We start from the raw sequence: 10,622 nt of genomic DNA, 5'->3' as shown, positions 1-10,622 counted from the left end.
TCACTATAATTGGCGTCCCTGGGTGGGCTGGAAAGGAGCAGGACTGGTGTTACTGTGCATGCTGGACTGGAGAAAAAACACCAATATGTGGCCACAATAAAAAAACGGTAAGCGATTTTATGCTTATTAGTTTGTGTTTTTTCTGCCAGGACCTGCTTGTAACGGTAAATACACTTGAACTGTTTCTCCAGCTTTAAATAATTAAAAGTAAATGTAGAAATCCTGTGGTTACCGCTCTAAGGTTAGAGGCTGCTTGGACAGGTCACTCAAGAGGAGTGTAGAGTATTTATTTAATTGTAGTGTTTGTGTATTTGCTGCTTCGGGTTAGGCAAAATAGTCCACATTGGTGTGCAGAGAAGACTCCCTTCCTCCTCCTTGACTGGAATGAGGATGGGTGATGCAGCTCAGGTTACACTAAGTGGAGGAGAGGAGTGAATGAGAAGAGGAAAAATAATAAGAGTAAAAGTGTGAATGCGTTTAAACGTTTTTTAATAAGGAGTAGGTTAAAATAATGATTATAGTATATTATAATATAAAAGGAGGGTTACATATGTGAGGTGTGATTTAAAGAACAATAGGAATAGTGATTTATTCAGTTTAAAAGAATAGATTATGATATAAAGGAGGAGTCTTCTAAATCAAAACTAATGGAACATGTTGCATTTGAAAGACACAGAGTGAAAAGGCAGAAGAATATACTAGTTAAACATTTTTCTGAAATTATATTTGTGTTTTAAGTTTAAATATGTTAAAAAAGAACAATAGGCTGAATAGAATTAAATTCTTTACATAGCAACAGGTGAAAGACAGTCTGCCCCAGGATGGGGGTAAGAGATAGATTTATGGTGTCCATGTGTGAACAATAAATAGATTATTTCTATTTACAGCACAAGGAAAACAGAGAAGAGGAGAGTAAAAGAGAGAATATCAAACTATTAGATAAAATAATGACATAGACTTTAGCATAATTGTGGATAGAATATAAGTTATTGATGAATAGATATATTATAAAGTGGTATAGTAAGATAAATGAAATGAGGAAATACTAATAATAGAGTTATATTATATAGAAAAGAGTTTGAAACTCTACTAATGGAAAAGAATAAATGAAGCCATAGTGATGAATATATATAGAGATAAAGGAAGTATGGAGTAAAAGAATATATTAATAAACAAATAGATTTACTAAATAAGTATGAACGAATAACATATAAGTTAGTTCTTGAATTAAGAATAAAATAGAAAAAGAAAACTTGAAAAATGAATATTGATTAATTGAAAATTTAATTATAAAATGTGAAACAAAATAAGCTTTAAAATGTATAAGAAAACCTAAGAGCTAAAAACTTAAATTACAGAAAGGAAAAAGAATAAAATAGAAATAGAAAAAATAAATCCACTGTTTCATAGATCAAATTAAAAGTTTAAAATATGCTTACAATATAGGCACATTGAACAGATAAGATAAAAAGTAAAAAGCAGTAACAATTTGAAGAAATAATTGACTTTAGAGAATTTGTTTGTATTTAAGGGCAATACAAATGCTTGTTTCATCTTTCTCAAAGTCAGCTACATAAGATCTAAGCCATCATCTATTTGTAGTAAAGTAAAGTGATTTAGATGAAAATCACACTGGGTAAATGTTAAAACATGATAGAGTGAGTTAAAAAAAAAAAAAAAAAAAATATATATATATATATATATATATATATATATATATATATATATATATATATATATATATATATATATATATATATATATATATATTGCCCTTATATATGATAATTAAACATTGCATTTCAAAAATGAAAAATGATTTTAGTAAATAAATATGTGAATATATTAACTTTGAGCTATAGCAGTAATGATTTTGAACAGTTATACCAGATATTGGGCCACCATGTAGTATTGTTGAGTTAAATCAGGTATGGAAAAACAGATATGGAAATAAAAAATACAATACTAAAATACGTGGCAGAGAAAATAAAAGATAAGATAATGTCAAATGGCAAACAGACGAAACATTTGATGTAAGCAGTGAGAAAATAAAAACTGAGTATGGAAAATGTTAGGGAAATTAAAATACGATGTAAAAATGACCGGTTAGTAGAGAAACACTAGCAAAGATGAGGAGAAATGTAAAGTAAAGCATAATCCGAAGCTAAAGAAATTAATTAGAAATAGAATAGAAATAAAAAATTAAACATATTTACATATGATAAAATGATTGTGAATTAGAGAAAAATAAACTGTTAAAACCGTAGAGAGGAGAAAATAGATGAGAGGAGTCTTCATTTGATGGTAAAAACATGGGAAAGAAGAAAAGACTTTTATAGGTTATGAGCTAAATTCCATATATTACTTAAGAGGACATAGGGATGGACTTTGGGGGACTGTGGTCTCTTATCTACCAGACATCTCTGAGTGCACTGTCAAATGGAAAAGGTGTTTGAAAAACACAATGGACAAACTGTTGGCTGTGGACATTTGTGAAAGCAGTGAGGCAGGAACTGCATGCCCAGGAATTACTGAGGACTGGAAAGGCTACTTATGTTCAGAGACACTAAAAAGAGGCAAACAAGCTAATGATTAACTGATCAAAGAGAAAAAGCACTCCACCAGAACTTTACAACAGCTCAATGAAAGAAAAGAAGCCAGCACAAAGAGAAGGGGGAAACACTGTGCCCTGATATGGACACCACAGAAAAGACTGCACTAATCTATGAACCAGTTGTCTTCTCGGGGTGTGAGGAGGGAGAGTATGGTAGTCCATCTCAAAGCAGTCGACCTATAGTCCAAATTGACTACAATGTGACCACTCAGAGGGCAAAATAAGAGCAAAAGTGTAGCTACCCATTCTTGTATCAAATCAGACTCCTGTCAATTTGATAAAAAGAAAAGTATCATGTAAACTGTGAAAAGTCTTAGATGATAATGTACAATGAAACTTTAAATGTGTAATGTTGAAATGATAAATTATGAAGAATGTTAAATTATTTTGGTTCATTTTCATAGGTTAACTCATAGAGATTATTGAACATAAGAGGATAAATTATAATGCATGGTGGTGATAAAAAAGATAATAAAAAACAGTTTTTGATAACTGAAAAAAATAATAATTTGGGTTAGAAGTTGATGGAGTTAAGTATTTAAGTTAAAATTAGGGAAAACTTATTTTGAGTAAACTAAACTAAGATTTGAGAGAAAAGCTATGTCAGAGATTAAGACAGAAAAGTGATTTATACTTGAAGAGAATGAAAAAAAATGAAATGAACTCACAGTACTGAATAGGTCAAAAAGTAACAATTCTAAATGTACTAAAATAATATTTGAAAAAGAAAAGTGTCTAAAAATAAAAAACAGAAAACATTTGTTTTACAAATGTGAAGAAATAATTAAAAGCAAAGAAGAATTAAGGACTAAAGATGAATAATCAGATCAGATAGAGAGGAACCTATAAAGAAATCCAGTGATTTTTCAGTCAACTTGTAGAAAATTACAACAAAAATTTATGTATAACCAGTTTGATGTGAGAACAGGAAGGAATTAGGAGCTGAAAATGCTGAAAAGCAAAAATGCTTATTAATATAAAATGCAAAATAAGAAATTATTTAGGTAAGTGTCAAATTATAATAATGATTAACAGTTCAGGACATAAAGGTAGACAAAATTAGCCAGCATAGGGAGGATTAATTAAAATTAAATCAGATGCAGGTCTGTTATATGCTGGAATAGGCATTATTGAAACTTTTGAGAACATAGCAATATTAGAAACACTTAGATATGTTATGGCATTTCTAATTAAAGTCAATTTCAATTTGGTTGTGATTGTGTAGGTGACTATTAAAATGGACTCTATTTGAATTTGATTTGAATTAAATTTTTGATTAAGGTATTAGTCAAAACAGAAATAAGTAGATGTTGTACAGTTTATGATTTAAGAACAGTCAGTGATAGAGAATTTCTTAGCAGAGGTTCCTGTACTTAAATTTGTTAGTTTGGATGCCAAATATGTTAAAGTAATGAATTTGTGTTCAGGTTATTATCAGAGGAGGGTAGACACTTGGTTACCCCTAAAGTAAATAGGCTGATATACATACATTAGAATGCATAAAAAGATTTAGAATATTCCGTGATGGATATTATAACATGTAGGACTTAGTTTTCTGCAGGTACATCTAGCTCAAGCTAAGTAAAAGACATAAATAACATTTTTTAGGGATGAAGGGTTTAGTGTTAACAACATTCTGTATCTAATCTATATGCAATAATAACTGTTAAGCTGATAAATAAAAAATTGATTTTACATTAAAGAAAATAAGGTAGCAGGTCTAACACTAGTATACAGCCACAACCTCAATTAGATGATTAAACAACATACTAGTATCTATGAACAATATATCTAGCATTAGAGGTGAACGAAAAAGACAAATAAGATTTATGTATTACATACAAAGTACAGATTGTTGAGGCAACAGCATTTCTAGATATTGGCATTTGAGATGTACATGGTTTGAATCAAGGGTGAAGTGGTAAGGAAAATTGAGCAGCAAGGATAATAATCGCCTTTTTGAATGCAGTGATTGGTGAATTGTTGTCCACATGTGACATCTGTGCAAAGTAGAATGTGAGTAAAAGATCGGCAATAGGCCTAAGCGGATATTCAAGAACTTGATTGTGGATGTTGTGAAATGATAAAATTAGCTTAGGGCAAGAGATACAAGTTTTTGGGCATGATAGTTGTGGTAGATGAGTGAAGGTAATTCCATCAGCAGAGCAGGGAAGAAGAAACAGTTACAATATTTAAGATAATAGTCTCATAAGTCTCATATTTAGAATACCTTCAGAAATAAGTTTAATGTGTCTGCATTTAAAAATAAATTAGAGTAATTAAAGTCAATTAAAGTGAATAAAGGTAATTAAGTAGATAAATAAGTGGATATATGACTCAGTGAATAGATAAATAAATGAACTGATAAAGTATTGGAAATCAAGAAAATTGAGAAATTACACAATTGTAAGGAATGATTGAAAGAGCTAAAGATGATTCATCAAGGCCTAGTTTAACAAGATGTGTTAAAATAATATACCTTTTGCATTAACAAGTGATTGCATGAAAACTGACAGAAACAAGCAACTAACACTGCATGAAGTACTAATGGGTCGACCCTTGCAAGTAATCTCGTATTTAACCTTGTGGAACGTTTGAAGAACATTTCTAATGCATTGGAAAGAAGTTTGGTCTTTTATGAGGAAACTAACTGCCATGTGCAAAGCGATATCTGTACAGGAAACCAGAAAGGACCAGAAGCAGGAGATTAATCCGGTGATCAAGTATATCTGAGGTTGTTCTGGAGAAACTGGAGTGAAGTCAGGAGAAATAGACCTTATGAAAAGGTTACCAAAGGGGATGCCATCAACTGGATACCATCTGGACCACAGCACAAGACAGCCAAAGGAAAAAGCTCCAGTAAGAGAAAGCTAACAGGAAACAGAGGAGGCAGAAAATCTTGAAGCTCAATGAAGTGCAAAGTGTGGCAGAAGGAGTTTATCAGAACAGTTAAATAAGTAACTCTGATAATATACCTGAGTGAGATATACAGAAGGTGCCACAAGGTCAAGCTTTGATAATCATAACTTCCGATTACAGACTCTCAACATAACGTCTCTATCAACACTTTTTAAGGCCAGAACGAAACAAAGAATGCTCGCAAATATGTGCAAGATTTAGAGTCAAAAAGATGAACTAGTGCTAAAAATTTTTGATAGTTTAGAAGAAGAGGATGATGAAGAGGATCCATGCCTTGGGTGTTAAGTGCTAGTAACCTCTACCCCAAAACGGCGGCTCTCTACGATACGCAAAGTATCTGGGCTGAAGATCAACGTACTCTACGGATTATGTTTTGTGGGTGTTAGATTAGAATATTGTGTTGTGACCATAGATTGGGAGATTGTGTATGTTTATTTTTAGTTTTAGTTTTATTCTTTACTGTGTGTTAAATAACCATGACCACCAGAAGCAAATGTATAACCACCTGTATGCTTAAAACATTACCTCTTATGATAACAACAAAATAGAATAGAGTCTTTTACTGTGTCCTCGTCAATAGTGGGCGCAGAAGTTTGGCTCGATTTTATTCCAAAGTGCAATTACATGATCTGGTCATTTGTAATAATACTGTGACATATATTTGTCATTAGGTAGTATGGCTAAGGGCTAGGTCATGGAGTTGCACTATGGGCAAAAAAAAACAAGAATATTAAGACTTAAAGTCTTAAGAGGAGGGATAATATGAAGTGGATTTTATACTCTTTAAAGTGTGAAGTTAATATATATATTCAAATTGTATGTGTATAATCTGCTTTTAGACTTGCATACCATTAGAAGAATTGCCAATCACAAGAACTGGATAAGTTATATAGTTACCAGGTTTGGGTCAGGGGTTAACCTAGGTGGAATTTGTGTGACATATGTAAAAATAAGGGAAAAACAGATGACAGAGGTGGAATTTGGGGTCAAGGGTTAAACTAGGAGGGATCTTGTGTAACATATGGAGAACAAAGAAAAAAACTGGTGTAAACGACTATTTAAACAGGCTAGAATTTGAGTGAGACAGAATTTTTCAGACAGAGATGCTACTGGGGGTCTCCTGAAAGTTCTCCTTTGTTGTCGACAATAAAGTATATTCTTCTGATATTCATAACCTACAGACTGAGTTTGATTCATTAAGAGAAAAATCGAAAACCACTACAATAAGAACTTCAGTGACTGGTTTGCTTCTGTATTTGGATCATGGTTGCTCAAGATTGGAATATTCATAGGAATTGGTCTACTTGTTTTTGTATTTCTCTTTTGTTGTGTTGTGCCTTTTCTCAGATCGATGCGTGTTAAAGCTGCTGCCAAGCAGATGGCCAATGTGCAAGTGAATAGAATTGTGCATGACTGCAGAGACCATGTCAATGAAGTTTTTGGGCCAGATTTGAACCAGTTGGGTGAGTTTTAAAAAACAATTACTACTTTACATTTCTTTTTGCCTTTAATTTCTTTGAATTTTTAACTTTTTACTAATTTTTAAAAGATGAGAGTTTTAAGCAAGGTATCATCTATAATACAGGAAAAAGCTAATAGAGTGGACTTAACTGGAAAATTGTGTGATTATTTAAGCCCTATTTACTAGTATACATTTCTGTATGTATTTAGGAGTTCATTAAAGCTGCCAGAGCTCCTATCAGATGTACACAGGGAAAGAGGGAAGATGATTACGGTCAAGGGACACCTTGGTATCCAATGGCAAGAGAAGCAGAAGAGCAGACTCTACTGGCGGTTTAAAAACCCACTGTCTGCTCCAACACCAGACAGTACTCAGAAGTACCTCTGGCGACATGGGATAAAACATCAGATATGGCTCTTTTACAGGCGCCGAGAATATTCTACAAATATATGATTTCTATTAAATGATGATTAATCAAGTATATATGCTGTATACCCACAACTGTGAGCAAGGCTGACAAGCATATATTTTTAACCTGACTAATGATTATTGTGTGTTCAACTCCCCCCCAAAAAAAGTATTCAGTTAGGGAGAGCGGGATCTTTTACTCCTTCTAAAGTCAAAAGTGGAGGGAGATGTTTGGTTCTGTTTCTCCTCTGAAGTGCGGCGCAAGGGTGCTGACAATTGCAGGATGTAGATGGGCAACTTTTTGGTTGCACAAGTATGTTAAGACTTTGCAAGTGTTGGATTCTTAAGTTGCACTTCAGTGAGGGATTTAGGAAAGGGACTTTTTTGATTAAGTCCCTAAGAGAATTATAATTATAGAGGAATTAGAATTGTAGAGGAACTTTTATTATGTAATCACTATATAATCACTCTATAATCTGCCACTATTAAAATACACTGTTAAACATATAGAAATACATTCAAGTGATGCAGAGTAAAATACACAGAAGTAAACAGCGGTGAAGTAAGACCATTCAGACAGCATATGCAACACGTACTGATGTATTGACCATGACAAAAACAACTTAAAAACAACTTTGCTCAACCTGCAATGCAATAGCATGCATAGGGAGAATCATTTAAAAAGTGTTGAAATATGACCTTTAAGATGTGCAAAAACAGAAAAACATACAGCCATCAATATAAAGGCTAGAATCCTATTAGAGCCTGGAAATAATGTGATGCTCATGCTACACCACTGTTTCATGATGACTTAAAGCCTGTATATAAACTGTGGGTTTTGGAACATTTTTAGGAGCGAAATCAATCGACCAACTCTGCTGTAACAATAAACTGCTTCAACTTGACAACTTTGAAGACCTCAGCCTCTTTTTTGAAACTTAGAAGATGTTTGTCGAGATCCATCCAGCGCAACTTTCCATAACAACTGCTCCTGCAGAGGATTCTGGGTAAATCTCTCGTCAGTCTTCAGCTCAGTTTCACTGATGATCCAGAACTAAGCTCAAACCCAGGGTAGAGTGGCTCAGTGAATGTGGTCTGGACAGAGTGGATGAGGCTCATTGTGTCTCTATAGATGTTGTAGAAGATCAGAGTTCCTGTACTGTGATCCACAAACACTCCTATTCTCCTGCTGAACGGCTCCACTGAGAGATCAGTGCATGTGTTATTGTGCCAGAATGAGGAACTGGAGGTAGAGCAGCGCAAACTCCAGGACTGAGCATTAGATCCAAACACACACTCATCACCTCCTCCCTTCCTCCTGATGCTCTTATATGACACAGATATAAACACAGCAACATCTCCACTCCAGTCAATCTCCCAGTAATAGCGTCCACACACACTCTCTCTGCACAACACCTGAGGATAAAGACCATCAAATCTGTCTGGATGATCAGGATACGGCTGATTCTCCCACACACTCTTTACCTCTCTGTTCTCCTCAGTCAGAATGAGACGAGTGTGTGCTGTGTTTGGATCCAGAGTGAGGAAACAGACATCTGAACACAAGAACACACACATTTATAACCACAACTGTGTGTGTGTGTGTGTGTGTGTGTTTGTGTAAGAGAGAGAGAAAGGGTGTGTGTGTGTTTGTATGAGAGGATGGAGAGAGAGAGAGAGAGAGAGAGAGAGAGAGAGAGAGAGAGAGAGAGAGAGTGTGTGTGTGTGTGTGTGCGTGGTGGCCACACATTGAGAGTGAGGCATGCACGCACACATACATACACAAACATACACACACACACACACATGCTATACATATTCATTTAAGATTATTTATTGGTCACAATAATTTCAGTTATTGTGTTTATACATTTCGTTTCTTTCATATGTAAGTTTAATAAGACACACACACTTTCGTTTTTTTTATTACCTTTCTTTATTATTCACAGTACATTTATTACTATTTTGGGTGCACACAAAATCAATTATCTGTACTGTATGTTTTGTTAATTTAGTTTTCTTTTGAGTTTAAGTTACCGTGCTGCAGTGCCGACGAGGAACAGAGTTTCCGGGTGTGGTCCGCCCAACTAAAGGTCCGACGTGCCGCAAGATGCCACCTTTTGGTTCCGCCTGCCGATACCATTGGCTTAATGGCTTGGGGGGAGAGCTCATGTTTAGATAAGGTTCAATAATGATTTGCAATGTTTGTTTATTCAGATTTATATTTAGTTTTGCCTTTTTTAGAATTTATTTAACTTAAATTTAGATTTGTATTTAGATGTTTGGCTTAGTTTATTGTATTTGTAAATTGTATGTTTTTGTCTCCCCCTTCTTGTTTAATGTGGACTAGTCCCTGTGCTATAAATGTGGTCTGTCTTGTCATTTCATAGAGTTCTGTTTTTGGTTTAGACATGATTTGTTTGGTTTGAACTCAGTTTGTTTTCCTTGTTTAGTTTATTGTTCTTTCAATTGATTTAATTATTTAATTAATTTATTTTTGAACTTTTTGTGAACCTTTTTGACTTTATTAAAAATAATTATTTTTGAAAATCTTCTTTTTTGTATGCCCTTTACTGTACGTGCTGGCTCGGTCCCTCACAAGTCGTGTCAGAAGTGGGATTCCGCCAGTAGGGGGCATAGATTTTTTTGCTTTAGTAAACTTTCCTGGCCATGAACCGAGGAGGACGAAGAGGAGCCCCAAAGGCTGTTTCAGTGGAGCAACTGGATGAAGTTGCACAAGAGCTGGGGGATGAAGAATTACAGGAGGTAAGACAATTTGATGTGGAGACTGAATGCACTAAACCAACAATAACTGACTTGACAGGCTTGTTGAGAGCTCACATGGCAAAAATGGAGGCTCAGGAAGCACAAAGGATGGCAGAGCTGAACCAGCAGGAACGCCGATTCAAAGCTCTCCAACATCAGTTTGGGCTGTTGCAGCTGGAGGTGCAGGCCCGCACAACTCCTGTTCCAAATACTTTGGTAACACCTCAAAATGATTTGGATCACCCGGATGAGGGTGCTGGTCCAAGCTGGCCATTATCTCAGTCAAGAACCTGTTGGAGAGAGGGAGCTGAAGCCCGTGATACAGGTCAGTGCCAACTCAAAGAGCCTTAATTGGAAAAGTTGTCTGAGGGTGATGATATTGAGCATTTCCTAATTACCTTTGAGAGAATGGCAGCAGTTTGCCGATGGCCAAAAGAGGAGTGGGTATTTCAT

The 10,622-nt window shown here is 34.7% G+C and overlaps 1 protein-coding gene, 1 long non-coding RNA gene and 1 pseudogene across 3 annotated transcripts in view; 1 reads left to right on the top strand and 2 right to left on the bottom strand.

Annotated features, from left to right (window-relative positions):
• Nucleotides 1–10,622, bottom strand: part of LOC148680587 (uncharacterized) — a 232,162-nt pseudogene that overhangs the window by 51,197 nt on the left and 170,343 nt on the right. The window lies entirely within an intron of this gene.
• LOC148680602 (uncharacterized) lies at nucleotides 2,825–8,318 on the top strand. Its single transcript, XR_015943000.1, has 2 exons — nucleotides 2,825–6,996; nucleotides 7,205–8,318. It is a non-coding gene; the product is annotated as an uncharacterized LOC148680602 (long non-coding RNA).
• LOC137491343 (uncharacterized) overlaps nucleotides 7,826–10,622 on the bottom strand; it is a 32,269-nt gene continuing 29,472 nt past the window's right edge. The window contains exon 12 of the mRNA XM_088650130.1: nucleotides 7,826–8,959. Coding sequence (XP_088506256.1) covers nucleotides 8,430–8,959 — 530 coding nt within the window. The 3' untranslated portion in view covers nucleotides 7,826–8,429. The remainder of the gene's footprint in view (nucleotides 8,960–10,622) is intronic.

The sequence above is a fragment of the Danio rerio genome, chromosome 4, assembly GCF_052040795.2.
Source record: "Danio rerio strain M-AB ecotype USA chromosome 4, GRCz13ab, whole genome shotgun sequence".
Lineage (NCBI taxonomy): Eukaryota > Metazoa > Chordata > Actinopteri > Cypriniformes > Danionidae > Danio > Danio rerio.
The sequence above is the reverse complement of the archived record's forward strand: the minus strand, read 5'-3'. Positions and strand labels throughout refer to the sequence as shown.